At 40.4% G+C, this 18,854-nt stretch overlaps 1 protein-coding gene across 6 annotated transcripts in view; it reads right to left on the bottom strand.

Annotated features, from left to right (window-relative positions):
- Positions 1-1,500: 1,500 nt before the first annotated feature.
- Positions 1,501-18,854, bottom strand: part of arhgef11 (Rho guanine nucleotide exchange factor (GEF) 11) — a 43,726-nt gene continuing 26,372 nt past the window's right edge. Inside the window, exons 20-41 of one of the 6 annotated variants that reach the window (XM_072687303.1) lie at positions 18,378-18,474; positions 17,991-18,029; positions 17,680-17,806; positions 16,427-16,630; positions 16,165-16,212; positions 15,852-16,000; positions 15,624-15,764; positions 14,545-14,621; positions 14,308-14,433; positions 13,710-13,827; positions 12,980-13,158; positions 12,397-12,472; positions 11,275-11,448; positions 10,949-11,030; positions 10,775-10,852; positions 10,643-10,686; positions 10,365-10,535; positions 10,044-10,274; positions 8,675-8,749; positions 6,397-6,716; positions 6,119-6,251; positions 1,501-4,635 (exon numbers count right to left, since the gene is read on the bottom strand). In XM_072687303.1, coding sequence (XP_072543404.1) covers positions 4,577-4,635; positions 6,119-6,251; positions 6,397-6,716; positions 8,675-8,749; positions 10,044-10,274; positions 10,365-10,535; positions 10,643-10,686; positions 10,775-10,852; positions 10,949-11,030; positions 11,275-11,448; positions 12,397-12,472; positions 12,980-13,158; positions 13,710-13,827; positions 14,308-14,433; positions 14,545-14,621; positions 15,624-15,764; positions 15,852-16,000; positions 16,165-16,212; positions 16,427-16,630; positions 17,680-17,806; positions 17,991-18,029; positions 18,378-18,474 — 2,748 coding nt within the window. In that variant the 3' untranslated portion in view covers positions 1,501-4,576. Of the gene's footprint in view, positions 4,636-6,118; positions 6,252-6,396; positions 6,717-8,674; positions 9,026-10,043; positions 10,275-10,364; positions 10,536-10,642; positions 10,687-10,774; positions 10,853-10,948; positions 11,031-11,274; positions 11,449-12,396; positions 12,473-12,979; positions 13,159-13,709; positions 13,828-14,307; positions 14,434-14,544; positions 14,622-15,623; positions 15,765-15,851; positions 16,001-16,164; positions 16,213-16,426; positions 16,631-17,679; positions 17,807-17,990; positions 18,030-18,377; positions 18,475-18,854 lie in introns of those variants that run through there. The other 5 variants (XM_072687305.1, XM_072687308.1, XM_072687306.1 and 2 more) reach the window with 5 other exon arrangements.

Below are 18,854 nucleotides of genomic sequence, written 5' to 3'. Positions count from 1 at the left end.
TGGGGAACTTCACCAAAATTTTACATTTTATGCCAATTCTCTCTGTGGGTCATTAAAAGAGACCCCCAAGAGCAGGCGTGAGGTGAAATGGTCAATTGTGGAGATTTACAGTCATATTTTCCTTGTAGTGGTGGTGGTTGAGCACCTCTCATCATTGCCATTTTGGAGATGCCCAGTCCAGGCCCAGTCATCTGGACATGATTTGGCCCTTATCCAAAGTCACTCAGCCCGTCACATTGCGCACTTTCGTCCTCAGCCAGCGCACCAATGACCAAAACCGGCTGTTCAATTATCATCTAACAGACCTGGATGTAATGATATACGTTTTTCTACAACACCTGTGAGCGGTCATAATGTTTTGGCTCATTGGTGTCCATACACAGATCAGTCATGGCATTGCAACCATCGATTTGTGACAATATCACGTGTCCAGGGGGCCAGAACAAGGTCAGAACATCTCCAAAACTCCAAAAAGTAGATCTTGTGGTGGTGTTCCCAGTATGCAGTGGTCAGTACCAACCAGTGAACTGGGCCGAGGGCACGCAAGGCTTATTGATGTGATCCATGGAAGCCCCACCTTTCAACTTACAGGACTTAAAGGATCGGCTGCTAATATCTTGCTGCCAGATACCTCAGGACCTTCAGAGGGTCTTGTGGAGTCCATGCCTTGATGGGTCAGAGCTGTTCCTGGTGGCCCGAAAGGATCCAGTCGACAATAAGTAGGTGGTATTAATGTCGGTTATAAACAGTTTATTAATTGGTATAAACAGTGGCATGCAAAGGCTTCAGGATCATTATCCTGCTGTAGAAACCTCCTTTAATCTTAATTCTTTAAGCAGTGTGATGTTTGCTTCCAGAATTTGCTGGTATTTATGATTCCATACTTTTCTGTGCCACTGGCTGCAACGCAAGTCCGAAGTATGATGGCTCCACGGCTGTGCTTAACAGTTGGAGATGGGTTCTTTTCATGAAATTCTGCACCTTTTTTTACTCCAAAAATAACTCAAAATTAAATTTGAACTCCTTCAGTCCAAAGGACTTGTTTCCAAAATGCAAAAAACATACAAGAAAGATTTTCATCTGATGACCCTTCCATAAAGGTCGTATTTATGCAGGTGTTGCTGCACAGTAGAATAGTGCACCACCTGTCCAGATTCCACAGATTCACACTTGTTAATGAACAAATAAATAAACCCTAAAGAGAATGTTGTGTAATCTTTAACTTTGTGATAAGTCTCTCACTGTAAATGAACTCTACAGTGTAACATTTTAATTAGCGGTGCTCAAACATTTACACTGTATGTTTGTCACTTAAGCAACTGTTTTGGAGATGGTACAATACCAAATGGTACCATTTTATTGTTTGAGATACAACACAAAATTATACTGATCAATATATAAAACAACTAAATTAGTACAAAAATAAAATACTACCTAAGCTGCATGAAACGCCATATTACAAAATATATAAATAAACAAATAAATACTGAACAAATGTAATTTTTTTAAAGTTCTTTTTTTTAATGTCACAAAACAAATGAGTCTTTAACATGAGTTTACATTTTCCTTCTGTGCAGCTAACAATCTCGCCATTTTAAAAAGAGGGAGAGAAAATAATTTACACTTTTTTTATCCCATATCTACAAAAATAAAATCAAAGAAGTACCTAGAGCTTTACATAAAATGAACATATAAAACAAGGGTGCCATGTCTATATTACATGAATGAACAAGATTGAGAACAATAATAATAATAATAATAATAATAATAATATAAAAAAAAGAAAAAAAAAAGGATAAAGATGTAAGCAGACAGTAGTTTGCACAAACTCCGGTTCCTCTCAGTTTGCTTTCTTTTACTGTGCATTTAAAACTTTACAGAAAGTATGAACGAGTGTGGAGATGGAAAGACGGCGGGAAGGGGAGAAACGACAAAGGTGAAAAGAGTGAAACTAAACGGTGGCGAGAAGAGCCGAGAGAAATAAAAGGTGGGGGATGGAAAAGGGTGTCAAAGTTAAAGCTAAAGAGAAATAGGGTCTACATTTCTCCACCTGAGTTACACAGTAGTTACATACAAACGTTCAACCCGAAATCCAGTCATACCAGAAACTTTCAGCAGTCCCACACGGACTGGGACACTGTACAGACTCGTACTCGTGGAGGTCCATTTTTCCTTCTCCCTTTGTTAGGGTTTATAAGTTAAATACTAGTGAAACACAGTCTCCTAATCTAGCGTTAGACTGTTCAGATGCTCCCAGGTAGAAGCTGATCTTTTAAGGCTTTTCATCTGTTTGAACCTCATCATCAGCCATTAAAGAGAAAGTTCAGCATACATCAACCCAGTGTCCAGCTGATCAATCTGCAGCTTACGATCAATTGCCACAGGAAATAACGATGATACATTTCCCTACTCTTCGTAAAAGAACCGAAAACCTGTTAGCAGACGGGTAACCAGATTTTTTATTAATATCTATGGGCAGTTGCTTAAACACTTCGCTCCTATTGTATGCATGTTTCAAATGAACAGGTTTTCATATCTTTAGATGCCAATGCTGATTATATTATTTAATATATGGAATTACATCCACCAGAATTAGCATTGCAGAGAAGCAGAATATTTATTTGTGTAGGTTTACAAATGCATTTTGTTGCCAAATTAGCCAACCCACTTGTACCAATTACATAAAGCCAGCCACTGCCTCTGACAAACCTGGAGGAAAGAGAGAGGTCCCATGCTTCACCACACCAGCTAAAATATGCCTGTGCTGGCTTATTATGCTGTCTTATTATTATGATTTTTTTTTAAAGAGTGATGAGGGGAGAGAGCACAGCCAATTGCGCTCTCTCAGACTACGGCTGCTGATGGCAAAGCGGCATGGCTCTGAAATCTACCTTTAACCCCTTGGCCATAGTGGTAGCGCATACAATCGCAGTCAAATGAATTTAAAAATGCAGATTTTTAGTGCTGTAGTCCAGCATCACCCAAACATTCTTCAGATCAATAAATGCATCATTAAATATCAGTTACATTTTATGGGCCCAATCAAACAGATGCTGATAATAGTTTTTAAGTTTTTTAAATTATCTGATTTTGATATCAACATTATCAACTATTATTGTGCACCTTCTAATAATAATCTGCATAAATCTCTATAAAGACAGTCGAAATAGATGCAGATGTGGATTCGGATATCATTGTGCATTCCCAGGAACTGTCTGTGGTAATCCACCATATGCTGCTGACGCTGCAGTCAGATGTGGGGTCAAGATATGCTGGAATATTCCTTTAAGGGATGATAAAAACCGATCTCAAATCAACATCAAGGAGCCACTTCTACCAACATCTGATCAATATCCCTTCACAAATCCCTTCATGTGTCAAATGCCTGCAGCGGCAAAAAAGGGTGAGGAACAAACTTCACAGTATTTACACCACACAGGACGTGTCTCAGTACAGGTAATATGACATAATAGACAACACATTTTCTTAAATAGGTTCCGTTTTTTCCCCCCTTTCGATGTTCTGACAGGAGCCTGGTCTGGGACAGGGTTGAACCATACAGCAATACAGTAGTGAGCAGTGCAGTAGTGTTGCCTTGACGCATTGCTAGGGCAACCCCAGTAGTAACCCCTGCCTTAACCATTGTGCGTAAAGAAAGGGGTCGAGCCGAACTGGTTTTTCGTCCAGAGAACAGAACGCTTAAAGAAAACTCCAAACAAACGTAGCTAGTCCTTCATCCCTCTTTTCCTCCTTCCCCCTCGTATATAGTGTTTCTGCATGAAATAAAGGCTACGACATAAACCTACAGTGATATTAATGCAACATCCTTACACAGAGCCCGTGTCTCTTGCAGGGGTACCTGTGCAAAAGAACCTGAATTTTTCTCTACCCCTCAAAAGTCGTCCATTCACACTTACCATAATAAGGTGACCAGTGGTGGAGACTGGAGGCTCGTTATGGGCCCTGAACCAAAATGCCACCTGTTAGGTTCCCAGTTTATCACAGATGAGGTGAAGGCAAGGAGTACTGATATACAGTGGGTAAAGTGCTGTGGGGAAGGGGAGAGGGAGTTCCTTCAATGGGCAGAGTCATTTCCTCAGCTAAACCTCTTCGATCCCTCACTTTCGCTCCATTTCTGTTCCTTTTTAATCCTTCTAACCTGCAGTCCTCACTTTCTGTGTTCCAACCCTGAACTTTCTATAAATTTCTCTCTTCTTTAAAACAAAAAGATCCTCACATTTCAGAGCCTTCACCTGAAACCTTCTCCTCTTTTGCTTCCATTTCTTTTTTCTTGAGACTCTGGGTTTTCCTTTATTCCCTTCTTTTCTCTTTCCAGCCCTTGTGCTGAAGGTTCGTCTGTCCTCTCATTTCCTGGTTGGAGACGACACACACACACACACAACTTTTTTTTTTCCTGGGTTGTCTTCCCAGGAGCAAGGCATGCTGGGATTTTTTTTAGGAAGGGGCTACATAGAAATGTTAGAGATGGCAGGATTGCCAGTCCCTTAGTGTGGGTGTTTGTGTGAGTTTGTGTGAGTGTGTACTTTCAAAGTCCTTCATTAAGCCTAGTGTGAGGTCAAAATCCTGTAGAATGGATCTCAGCCTGAGCCGGATCTTTTGAGCCGTCTTCTACACCTGAGGAGTCAGAAAGAGAGAGGAGAGAGATGAAGGGAAAGACGTTTGGACTGATTAGATAAACTAGGTGTAGTCTGGGATCTGGAAACACTGTCCTTCCTCCAGGAGAGCGATGGAAATGGTTAAAGAGTGAATATTTTATTATTATTATTATTATTATTATTATTATTATATGAGCATTCTCTCACTTATACTCCATGTAGCATTTGTGTAAACCAAAACAAAAAACCCTTCCAACCCTGGCTAGTGCGCCCCCTAGAGGGTGAAAATTCACGCCTGCCGCATCTGTAACTCCGCCTAAAATTGATGAAAAAAAAAAAAACTAGGGTTTTCCTCTATTCCTTTTTTTACTTTTTTTTTTTTAAGTCAGTGAACGGCAGCCTTCCAAATGTTAACACTCTTACTTGTAGCCAAGCAAACATGCGAAGCCGAGAAGTCTCGGACTGGCTGCGCTCGACTACCCTGTCTGCGCTCGACTAAGCCCCGCCTCTGCAAGCTTGTTATCGATCCCTATTGTGCATTTTTGCCACTCTGCGGAGAAGGTGGGAGACCCACCAATACTGAGGGCGGATGTACTTTGTAAGCATACATGCTCACCTCACACACACTAAATCACACTATACTGTACACTTGTAAAATTGAACAAAGACGTCAACAGTAACACATGTATATGTCAAAGTCAGTATTTTGCCACTGTTCAAGCAACTTCAGCAGAAAATTCTGCTCTCACCCTTGTTGGGAAAACATTTTCCAGGACTCTCAGTTGAAATTAGATATAGACAAATAGTTACTGGATGTACTGTAGTACTATATGCAAATCTGTTCTGTGAATCTTTCTGTAAATCTGAAAAATGTCCACAACTATAATGTCCACCAGACTGAGAGCAAATGGCTTTTCGCTAGACTCAATAAAGCTTGAAAGACCAATGCTTGCTTGCAAGACAACATTTCTTCAAGTTGCTAAAAATGAAACAATTAATGGTTATTGACAAAGACATTGTCATTGACCAAGATTACAAATGTGTGTGAAGCATGTGTCTGAAGAGCAGTGTCAAAAAAATGAGTATGTATTAATTTATAACATTAAACACTAGAAGACGTGATGCTAGTGTATCTGTCCACAGGGCAGTGCAGCCCTGCAAAGAAACAGGGGCACCATTAACTAAAATATGCAAATCCTACTTACAGTTCCTTCATTTCTAGGTTTTCCAAATTTCCAAATCAGCTGTTATACATGAAATAGTCATTGTCTTCTCCCCCTTTCCTTTTAGGAATTTCCACAACTGGACAAAATTAAAGCAATTCTCTAATTCTAATTTACAGTTTTCTCTAAATTTCTCTAAGTTTTTCAAATTGTCCTTGACTGTTTTTCAGACAGTTCAGGACATATGGAAGCCCCGCTCAGCTTTCATACTTAAAAGACAGGGGAGGGAGGGGGGGATTCTTTCCTTTTTAGACACCAGTTGACCCCTGACCTACTCACCATCGCCTGCCCCTCGGTCCATAGATGGTGTCCTGATAATGGAGGGGGTCCTTTGAATGAGATCATGTAAACCTTCACTGACCGGGGATTTTCTCGCCGTCCTCAGCAGTCTATAATAGTCAGCTTCAATATCCTGCCAGACAGAACCAGACATGAAATCATATCACTGCTGTTCTTGTTTTCCAGTTTTTCTCATTTTTAGGTGTTAAGTATTAAAATGCATGTGATTAGTCTTATTCTGTGATTAGTGTGTCTATGCTGATCATATTTCACTTTACCCTAAGCTGGTGTAGCTTTCTCATCATCTCCTCAATTGTGTGAAAGATCTCATCCACGTTTTTGATCACATGTCGCTGTCTGCTGGCCCGTGACTGGGTGAGCTCTGTCTCGTGACTCAGTGTCTCTGGATGGGATTCCTCATTTGGTGATCGGCATGGGGTCTTCTGCTCTTCATCCTCTTGCTCTGAGGACAACAATGTCACTTCCTGTGCCTGACTGGCAGCCTCTGAAGGGCTCTGATCTTTGACCTCGTCCGTGCTGCTCTCTTCCGTAAGAGCACCCATCTGCTCTTTAGGCATCACTAGGTAGAACATGTTCCCTAGAAACCGAAACCGCCACATCAATGTCAAACCACAGGCACAAGAATGAGCAGGCTACCAGATACAGTAGAGTAAATATCACAATACACAATGAAATGGTTATGTAATGATCAAAAGCATTATCAAAAATAATTAAGAACTAAATATATGCTCAGATCCAGCTCTCTTCCCTTAGCTTTTCTAACAATATAGATGTAATATCAGCTGCATGAACAATTTTTATAATTGCATCAGACATTCTTCTTATAGTCTATGGCTGTCTTGGATGTAAATTGTTGTCATTTATATTTATTGTTGTTAGAGATCTACTAACTAACAAACCAACAAACAAATTAACCAACTGTATATAGTAACCAAAACTGTCAAACAAGCAAACAAATTAGCATAATTGAAACTAACAAAACAATTAAAAAATATGAATATGAACCAAAATATTAATCAAGCAAACTAACAATAAGCAAACTAAAAAACAAACTAACTAACTAACAGACACAAACAAACTATATAAAAAGCTAAGAACTAAGGCAACAAACTAAATGAAACAAACCAACAACCCAAATAAGTTAAAAAGCAAATTACCAAACTTAACTAATGACCAAACTAACAAAACTAAAAGTAACTAAAAGTAAAAAAAACAAACAAAAAAAAACAAAACAAAACAACAAGCCAAATAGAAAGCTAACAGGCCAAACAATCCAACAAGCAAATTACCAAACTTAGAAACTAGTGACCAAACTAAAAGTAACAAAAAGTAACACTAATTTAAACCAACAATCAAATTAGCACTAAATAAAACAAACTAAAAGTAACAAAAACAATCTAATTAATTAACTAACCTACACAACCAAAACTAAGAACAAAATAATGCACACTAAATACAACTAAAACTAACAAGCAAATTAAAAACTAACCAAAATACAAAAATTTAAAAATAACCAACAAGCAAATGTACACACTAGTAAACAAGCTATAACTAACAAAGTAACTATAACACCAACTAAAACTGACAAGCAAAACAATGACCAAAGTAAATATAATAAACCCCAATCAAAACTAACAAACTGATGAACTAATTAAAAACAACTAACTAAACTAATGACCACACTAAGACTAACTCAAATAAACTAAAGCAAACTAGATTCTTGCTTTAGAAAATTGGAAAATGAGGAATGGATGAGGAACAAAGAAAGTGACAGAAAAAGAACTGTATGTACTGTAAAGATACCCAACAGAACTTCAGAACTCACTCAATCAAAAAGAAATAGAGCCACAGACACTTTAGAGGAGGGTACGTGCAGCTTGATTTAGGGCGTGTCGGTGTGTCTTTGCTATCGTAATGACAGGAAAAGTTCGCCTTGCACGGCTCGAAACGTGTAAAAGGCACGTACTAGATCTCTTAATTAATCATGGGTGTGTTTAGGGCGTAACGTACAATAATAAACCAAAAATAATCAGCCGGTCAAGAGCCAGGTGCGGTCTGACTTTGATGGATTGCTATGTCAGTGGTGTAAAGCAGGGGTGTACGAGCATCCGACTGCACAAGCCTGTGTTGACAATTCACTGCCAAGATAGCAACGAACATCTGACTGTTGACGTCTGCCTAGGTTGTTTTCAGCCAATGGAGCTCCTGTGTTTTTCATTGCCAAGATACACAGCAATACGCCAAAAATGTACCTGAACACACCTCATTTCGAGACCACCGCGCCCATCGGTGTAGATATGTTCTCAAGCAGCGCTGCTTTTTAAACGACGCAGGCGAAAGACGTGTAAATAGACTGTTGGCGGGGTTTAAGATAGCCATGAGCATCACGACGTGCCTCGCGCAGGGTCCGAGATAGGGCCCAATGTTACTCATTAACTCCGCTTCTACCCAGAAACTCTGTTGGGCATGATATCCAGCACACTGGGAAATATACAGAGACGTGTAAAGGAGTATAATCCAGTTTATTGATCCCACCTTTTGACTCAGAAGATTGGTTGGAGTTGACATCAGTGATGTCATCAGGAATAGAAGAAGAGCCCACACCCACAGCTGTGCATGAAAGACAGAGTGTGTGTGTGTGTTTGTGAATATATGTGTGTGAAAGGCAAATATACGCAGTGAGTGAGTGTGAGAGTGTGTGGCACCAACAGTAAGTGTGTTATCAGTGGTTGTGCACACAAGAGTGAGCAGACAAAGGTAATGCAGGAAAGTCCATGTGAGTGAGAAGGTGCGTGTGAAAGTGTGAGGGAGTGTGTGTGTGGCAGAAAAGCAATAGGGAAAGACAGGGAAACGTGTATTAAAATCACAGCTTAATTACAGAAAACCCTGAGCACATGCAGAGGGAGGGGGAGGGAGAGGAGAGTGACGGGGGGAGAGAGAGAAAGAGAGAGAGAGTGAAAACACACATGTAAGTTATCTGAGTACACTGTAGTCAGTCTTTTTTTAATTTCAGCATGTCTTTACAGAGTTTTCACTGTAGAAGCTCCAGATCTCATCAGAACAGATGCAGGTGAACATAAATCCAGTAAAAAGGAGAAACAAAAGCTTCTCATTCTGAAGAAAGTAGTGAGATCTTGTTGGTGAGCTAGTCTAAAGAACAGAGCTCGGTTCCTCCAGGTTTCTCCTGGACGCCCCCCCCAGTCCAGCCAGCACAGCGTAACTCCATCAGCAGCAGCTCACCTGATTCACCATCATTAAGACCTGATTTACCAAACCAGGTGTTGAAGGAGAACTCTAAATAATACTAGACTACTTGAGGAGAACTTTGGAGATGTTCTAATGATAAACACAGTGATGGAGAAACACCTCCACTTTCTGTAGGAATGTTATTATTAGTGTTTATTCTAATATCAGTGTTTTACTGAGCTAATAAAACACTTACAGCTCAGATAAGCAGCATTTTACTGCTCATCTCCCTAGTGGATTAAAAGTGTGTCTTAATTTAATTAAATATATATATATCTTTGTATGGCTAGTTTTCATTACAGTTACTCTACACCACACTAAAAATAATTAGATGTTTAAAATGTTTCAATTTATATATATATATATATTAATATAAATATATATGTAATTACCTACATTTATACCAATCAGCCATAACATTAGCACAACCTGCCTTATATCGTGTATGCCCCCCCCCCATTTTATACATGTATATATAATATCGGATGTAACTGCAATATCTGATGTAACTGTTGATGAACTTAATTTTATTACTTCTTCTACCAGGGAACAGTAAACTTTTCTAAGGCATCGTTCTAAAGACTAATGTATTGATTAATATATGTTTATTAATAAGTATATTTTTCATTAATATCTGTAAAATCTGTTGAGCGCTCACCTTTCCTCACAACCTGAACAGCCGGCTGAACCACCTGCAGTTTGGGAGCATCTACTTGATCTTCTCCCAACTGGTTGCTGCCGTCACTAAAAGTAGGCTCTGACACCAGTGGTCCCGATCGATCCGTGAACGGACTCCTTTCATTGGCTGTCTCGTTTGTGGGCGTGTCATCCGAATCCTGGCTCCACCCATCTTCAAGATCTCTGAAGATAAGCTGTCTGAGTGTCTCAACTGGGACAAAGCATGAAGAGGATGGTAAACATCAGAACATCAAAAGAACTGAAATCTGCCAAAAACACAGAATGTAGCCTAATCTCGAACCATCTCGAAGGGCAGCTTCAGCGATTTCAGCTCGGTCTTCAAGGTAACCATGCCCGTCACCGTGCAGGAAGGATCCTGACTGGTCAGTTGGAGTAGTGGGTGTGAGAACACTTTCATCATCACTCTGTGAATCCCTCTCCAAAGAACCAGACTCTTCTGTTAGAGAGCCGTCTGCAGAAGAAGCAATGAAGAAAATGGTAAGAGCCTGTGCATCACCTCATATTCCAAAAACACAAGCTAAGGCACACTCTACCTTCTACCTCTTTAAAAACACTTACCTAGTTGATTGACATGGTTGCCCTGGAATCGCAGAACAACAGACCTAGACGTGATAAAAGAGATCCAATCAATGATCGTCAACATGTTACTGAAGTCCAGCCTTTTCTGAATACCACTAAGAAATAACTTACGGAGCTGGTGATCCTTGTTTGGTGGCTCCAGAGCCTCCAGATGCCAGCAAGATTGTCTTTTCTAAAAGGTCCTTCCAGCTGTGGAAACATTAGTGAAGAATTCAGGTCCTGGCTGCTCAAACCACTCAGTAGCCACTTGGTAAATCAGAAAATAGGCGCTAAAAATACACCCACTTGTTTTTTTCAGAGGACGTCCCAGCCACCAGTTCATATATCTGACTCTCAGAGGTACTGATCACATACAGGGCCTTGTTATCTGTTACAAGCAGAAAAAGACAGTGATCCAACCCCTGTAAAATGAGCCTCTCATTTCTTTATATTAAACTGTGACGAGCTTCTTGACGAAGTTCCTAATTTGATAAACAAAACATGCTGCTATGAGGCTACTATTACTGATTAATATAATGATTATCACAACACATAAGAGAATATCCATCTGCTCTGACTATTTAACAATATGGGAATTAAAATCTGAACAACAGAAACCCCATCACACACACCCGTAGCCACGGATCTGACAAGGGCAGAGTCTAGGCGGACCACAGGACAGAATGGGGATTTGGGGTCAGTGTTTCCACCGCCTAGCGACCGTGATGGACAACGCAATATCAAACGGTCGTCAGGACCCCTCTGGAGGAGCACCAACAGGTCTGAGAGCAGCAGAGCCTGGATCTCTGGAATATACACACACATATACACAGAGTGAAAATTCTATTTCAGAGCAAATATACATATAAGTTAATAACAAATGAAACCATGGATCAGTACATGAATTACAGACATTCATACATGATTACAATTCATACAGATGTCCCTGTATTCACACCAGATGTTGCACCAGAGCCCTTCTGCAATGCTTGTCATTTCACACTGGACACAACACACACATTCGTGTCCACTTTCCGCGGCACCCGGGAAGCAGAGTGTGGGCATTGCGAACCGCAGGTTTGTGAACCCAGGAGTCAAACCTTCAACCCTGTCATCTAACCCCTGAGCCACCACTGCCCCTCTTTATTTATTTTGTATATCCCAGTTGAGATAGCCACGGTCAGAGCAAAGAATTAAGAGCTCAGGAGTCTTGCCAAAGGTCCCAACAGTGGCAACTTTGCAGAAAGGTCTCATTATCGATCACCCGTGCTCAGCTACGCTGACCTACAAATACTGCATGTATTTAATGCTGTTTCTGCTTAGGAACCATAAAACATGCAGCAGGCAAACGCCTAAAGCACATGTTTGCTGTACGCTGAATACAGGAGTGCATTGCTCGGGTTTAAGGGGCTTTACCTGTGAGATGTAGGTTAGACAGGGCATGCACAACAACAGCAATGTGTCTACACACTTGTCTAACACTATCTGATGGCTGATGGATAATGTACTTTCACAGCATTTGGCTGATGCTCTTATGCAGAACATTATTCGTTAATGTGAATAGTTTTACACAGATAGAACAATGTGCCCAATGTGGTGTGCTTGCCCGGCGAAGGAACTGAACCCATGGCTCCCACTACATTACATAAACCACACTGCAGCATTACAACTCCTTCTCTTTTATACTGATGTTAGCAGATATGTGAGACCAGAGATTTAATATGTGATATATATGAATAGATGTCCTGTCTCACCAATAGCTTTGTCTTTACTGACTTTCCACGTCAGGGGGCCTTCATGGATCATTCTCTTAGTGGTCAGGTCCAGATTCTATAAATAGAAAAAGAAAGAGAGTGCGTGTGTAAGAACATAGTTAAGGGAATCAGATTCAGCTGAATGGTGTAACTGAAAATACGGGTATAAAAAAAGTGCTTAATGCTCCACAGACTGGCTAATATGTGGATAACAACAGAGCAAAAAAAAAAACAACAAAAAAAACATAAAAAAAGAATATAGATATATATAAACAGAATAAACAGTACACTAGTGTGTGCGTGTATATATCTTGTATGTATACATGTATTCCTAACATGTATATGTTAACCAAATGAGATTTTATATATATATATATATATACATTAAAAACAATATTTATGAAAGCATAAAAACCCAAACAAACTAAAAATAACCTTTAAAGTGTGTGTGTGTGTGTGTGTGTGTGTGTGTGTGTAAAAGACAGAGACAGAGAGACTGGACTGCGTAATGAATATTTTATGTTTCATGGTGCTGTAGGACACCATGTGGTGGCCAGATGGAAGGTATGAAATAAAGTGGTACCTTGAACTGCGCTGCGACGGGGTTGGCTTGTCTCTCCAGAGGCGACAAGTCCAGCCTGCGCTGGTATTGGCTGAGCCGTTGCCGGTGCTCAGTCTCCCTGACGACCTCATTGACAGTCTGCAGTATCCCACGGCAACACGCCTGTGCCCTCTGCAGCTGCTGCAAGTCTGGGGAGCCGGCTATACAGGGACACATACTACAGTTATTCTAGGACTGAGAGTGAGGGTGTAAAACCAGCGTTACAATAATACTGTGTTGAACTGTTGTAGCAGTAGAAAGAGCTACAGCGGAGCAGCGTTTCAGTGCACACACTGCCTGTCCATGTGACTGTCCAATGTGTCTGATGATGGTTAGCAGAACGAGCTATTTTGGGCCAAGTGTCGGTGTGTAGGTGTGGATGTGAGAGCATGTGTCTCTCTGGTTTATCAGCTGTCTGTGTGATAATACTATGCAGGACTGAGTTACCTAAAATAATTATTCTTTGTCTTATAACAATCATAAAAGTTATTATTATTATTATTATTATTATTAAGACGAAGAAGAAAGAAACTTTTTTATATGGGAAAATAGTTACATTTTTTGAAGCATGAAATCTAATGAACATGTAAATGGTGTAGTTTAAATTACAGGCAGGGTTAATAATAATAATAATAATAATGTGATTTGTAATGTCTAGTAGTAATTGTGTGTATTATCCAGTAGGTAGCAGTGTGTGTGCGCTTTTGTGTACCTTCAGTGTATTTGATGATGTTGTCCAGCAGTAGAGGGTATTTGGTAAGTCTCTGCATCTCAGAAACTAGCAGGTCCTTCAGCTGGAGCCGCCGACAGAAGGGACTGGCCTCACACTCCTAGGAACACACACACACACACACACACACACACACACACACACACACACACACACACACACACACACACACACACACACACAGAAATCAATAAACACACATCCAAACGTTTGCTCAGGCTTACTCAGTTTACTTCCTTACTAACCTGCTCACCTCTAAATGCAGGTCCGATCGATCCATTCAGCTTTTACTGAAGTCATTCATCATCATAAATGAGGGCAGTAAGTAAATCCTGAATTCTGGTTCAAGGCCACCATCTCTACAAATGTATTCGTCTTTTCTTTTTGTGATTTTCTGTACAATATTAGATGCTAATCATTAGTTTAATTCCTAATTGTCTTCCCCTTGATTTGATATGTTCTTATTTATTTATTATTTCTATTTTCTTCCGGTATGTGTTTGTTTACATTGTACATGAGGGTCACTTTCACTGAACTGAACAGATTGACAAAGGAAAATAGTGAATCGTCACATACTGACCTGTATAAGGTGAGCGAAGCGGGGGTCTTTGCGTTGTTTGTTCTTAATGAGCTCCAAAGCCTGACTCTGCTGGCTGCACATGTGAGACACCTGCTCCTGGAATTCCTCTCCTGCTGCATCTTCAAACTAACACCACACACAAAACACACAAAAATACAGCAAAAACAGTAATACAAAAGCTACATGCACTGAATCAAAGGAAAGGACTGAGGGACGGAAAGGGAGAAAGCTTCTCACCCTAGCCAGCATGGTGTCGCCAATGTGTTGGACTATGGGAGATTCTCTCAGCTTCTTCATGGATTCCCTCAGATTTGCTGCAACACAAATATGTCATCACAAAACAGTAGAACCTAATAATTACACTACAATATAGTCCTAATGTTTGTGGACACCTCTTCTAATGAATGCATTCATCTACTTTAAGGTACACCCATTGTTAACACATATATGCAAATGCACAAACACATCTTGTCTAGCCCCTGTGGAAAAGTACTGCTATTGGCACCATGCCTAATGCAGTGCGTGGGCTGGAGAGTGTTTTCTAGAATGATGGATGGTGCTCCATGCAGTACTTTTGGGATGAGTTGGGGATAAAGTGGGGTGGTGATCCTGCCACATATTGACCTCACTAACACTCTTTCTTGCCGAATTCAATCAAATCCTTACAGAAACCCTCCAAAATCTAGTAGAAAACCTTCTTCCCTGGACAGTAGAGACAGTTACTCCAACAAAAGCTGGATAGACTCTTTTTTAATATCCTTGATTTCAGAAGAAACAATGAATGAGCAAGCGTCCCAATACTTTTGTCTATATTTTGCATTGAGAGAACAGCGTAATCCCGCAGTTGTAAGCCAAAAAATGGGAGTGATTCTGGGACTGTGCTCATGACGGACAGTAACTGGTAGTTGCTTTCATGCTCAGGTTTGAAAATCTCCTACAGTAGACATTCATCATGTCTGGTTTACAATATCATTGGTCCACAAGACTCAAGGCCTCCTGCTTGAGAAACTGCTCATTTTTCTAGTGAATCTCTCTGATACGATATAATGATGAGGATCCCAATAAGTAAATGGTCACGACGGCCATCGAAACCAACAGAATTAACAGAACTCGAGGTCTCTAACAAGCTATTTTGAGCAATAAGTTTAGTAGCCTTTGTTTTCTGCCATTTCAGGGTAATCAGTGCTCATTATCTCATTCTACTTGATCTTAATTTATCAAGACATTCATATTATAATACATGTTCTTGCACCAGCTCCTAATTGGTCTTACTTGCAGTTAGTCTTAAAGCTATAAGCAAACATCCAAAAACTGACCATGGAGTTCGTAGACCTGGGGCAGGTTGGGGAAGATGCAGGAAAGCTCCTCCGCGTTTAGAACAGTACTCATCTTCCTGAAGAACACCTGATCTAAGACCTTGAGTGTCCGTAGGTGAGACGCTTCTGTTGTGTATAACTCTGAGGAAGAAAAGGACTCAGGAATCAGCATCATACATCTTTCTTAAATGTTCAGATTTTCTTAAAGAACTGTTTCTGGATTTTTACCATAGATGACAGCCTGGCGGTCAATCTCTCGTGAACTGAGGGATGCGAGTGTGTGTGGTTCTACTGTGTCCTGCCAGTTCTGGACGTCAACCACATCCTCCTCTAAAGCAGGAGCGTCTGGCAACAGTGCTAGTGGTGCGTCAACACTCCTAGAGAGCATTCAAAAGAGATAAAGAAAGAAGTGAATAGAATAAGAAATGAAGAGAATAAATGAACATTTTAGGATAAAACAAAGCGAAGAAGTAAAAAAGAAAAAGTCAAATTTTGAGCCATTTCCAATGAATGTGTGTGTGTGTGTGTGTTAGTGTCAGACCTGCGTCTCGAGCGAGGTGTGTAAGGTGGTGTGGGATTCTCCAGTGACCTGAGAGGAAAATAAATAAATAAATAAATAAATAAATAGATAAAATAGAAGAAAATATTCAATTCAGCCACCCCGAGACTATATCTGCCCGTATGAAGCATGCAGTAGGTACGACGCTGTTGTAGCAGCACATGTGCTTAGGTAAATGTTAAGGTCACTGCAGGGTCGCAGCGAGTTTTCTTGCACAGTGTCTATGCAGGAGTCTATGTCACACCTGGCGGAGTTGCTGGAGGCTGACGATGAGGCGCTGTGATGCAGTGGGCGTAGTCCTGGCCCCTCCCTCTCATCGCAGTCATCCATGTCCACATCACTACGCGATCGGGGGACCGTCTCAGAGCCCGTTCCGCCACCACGCCGACGCCCCTCCCCCTGAGCCTTCAGTGACTCACTTCTGGCTAAACGCACAGACACTGTCGGACTGAGAGAGACAGAGAGAGGCATCATTAGATACAAATCTAATAGACATGGATACGTGGGGGGGGGGTTATGTATTTTTTTACGATACACAATATTTATCATATTACATATGAACGCAGACCAAAGCACCAGTAGTGCCAGAATCTTTAAAAAAAACACGATTCAAATACTCTCCCATGCCTACTATGATGTTTATTAAATGTGCTGCACTTCATCCAAACCAGTCTAATCACTGTTTGTAATGAAAGGTGCAGTTCATCAGTGTTTATTAAGCACTGACAATATCCTCGATATGCTAAGAAAAGCATACCGTGCATCACAATAACCTAATTTATCGCGATACAACAAAATATCACCATATTGCCCAGCTGTAATGGATATCAAATATAAACTAAAAACCATTTAAGAAACAGTTTAACATACGTACCATTTATTTAATAATAAAAAAGGGCTGCATAATTTTACATAATGAAATACTATAACATATCATAAACCATACATTCAAGAGCATATCCACCCTTAATAAAAGCAGGTCTCCAGCCCACTCAGCACATTAAAAATGTGCTTGTTATGGGATTGAATGCGAGCGTACAGAGGGGTGTTAACATTTGGAAAGTCATCGCCCATGGCTATGTAATAGAGGGAAAAAGAAAAGCCTCACTATTTCATCATCAATTGAGGCGGAGCTATGGACGCAGGAGAACTGGATTTTTAACCTCTAGGGGGCGCACTAACCAGGTTTGGAAAATCAAAAGTGCGAATTATCAGAACAACCAAATGCTTTAAAAAACAGGAGTGTAAAATGAAAAAAAAAAAAAAACAATATTAGAGATTAAAAAAAACAACTAAAAAAAACAAACAATACACAAAAGAGTCTAAGCATTCTGACCATGTTTCAAAGAAAGACCAAATAATTAATCCAACAGATCAAGTCATTTACAATCAAAAATATATTAATGTTTAAGCACAAATATGACTGCCATTAGAGTCAACCCGCCCACCCCAAAAAAAAACAAAAAAAAAAAACAAAAGACAACCACAGACACAAACCTGTCCATGCTGTCATCCCCGAGGCTGCCAGTGGAGAGTCTCTGTCCCTCGTTCTCTCCGTCCTCTCCAACGGAGTCTGTATGATTTTCAAACTGCTGAATAATGTTCCTCACGTTGCCTGAACGAACTATATATATCAGAGAGAGAGAGAGAGAGAGGAGAGGGAGAGAGAGAAAAGGAAGAAAAGGCAAACATATAAATAAGTCAGGTGAGACACTTTAAATGCGAATGTGCTTTAAAAACAATACATAAAAATAGCTACAAAAGCTGTCTAATGGGAATGATGGGAATGTACGAGGAGAGGGATGTACCTTCTGAAGGGGATGAAGGGGATAACTGGACATGGAACGCTGGAAAAACAAACAGGGACAACCGGGAACAAAACTAATGAAAACATGCCAGAGCCAACAAAGACGACCATTCCAAACCAAAATGAAAATCATGTGTTTTAAACAGAGAGGACAATAAACAGAGGGAAACACTTAAAAAATAAAAATAAAATAAAGAAAAGGACTGGTCTGAGTGAAGAGGCTGTAGACTAAAGACTAATGCCTGAACCCCAACAATCTAAGGATTGACGTATTACTCAGCGTCAGCAGAATTACAGCTGAAAGACCACCAATAAGTCGTCTTTAAACATTAGTTAAAAAAGGGTCAACATTGGGTATGAGACAGTTTTTGAGGGCGTGTTTATTTACTGGACTGGGATGTGCTCCTGGGTTTGCCGATGTACTTCAGGATTGGATTTCTCTTCTTATCCTCTCCATCTTTCTCCTTCTTCATGCCACTCAACTGCTGTAAACAAAGACAACAAGCAAATGCATTCAGAGTCTAAACACATCAAACCCAGAGAGGAACAAGAGAGAGAGTGTCAGGATAAAAGAGCAGAACCTGCTCATCAATTAGCAAAACATACAAAGTGGAAACAAGTACAACATGTTACAACCTGTGAAAATACAGCAGATCAAAACAACCAGACACTAAACAAACGCGTAACGACTGGGGATGTCCCGGTCCCATCTGATCCAGTGGATCCGGACTGGCCCGATTCAGGCATATTTCAATGGATTGGGTTTTGGCTATTTTAATCCCAGTGTTCAGAGCGCCATCTGGTGTCCTCATGGCAACATTAACGGACACTATTGCCCAGCCGGCTGCAGCAGCAATGCGGACGT

Source organism: Salminus brasiliensis, chromosome 9 (genome assembly GCF_030463535.1).
Source record: "Salminus brasiliensis chromosome 9, fSalBra1.hap2, whole genome shotgun sequence".
Classification (NCBI taxonomy): Eukaryota; Metazoa; Chordata; class Actinopteri; order Characiformes; family Bryconidae; genus Salminus; species Salminus brasiliensis.
Note: the sequence above shows the minus strand (reverse complement) of the source record. Positions and strands in the feature narration are given on the sequence as shown.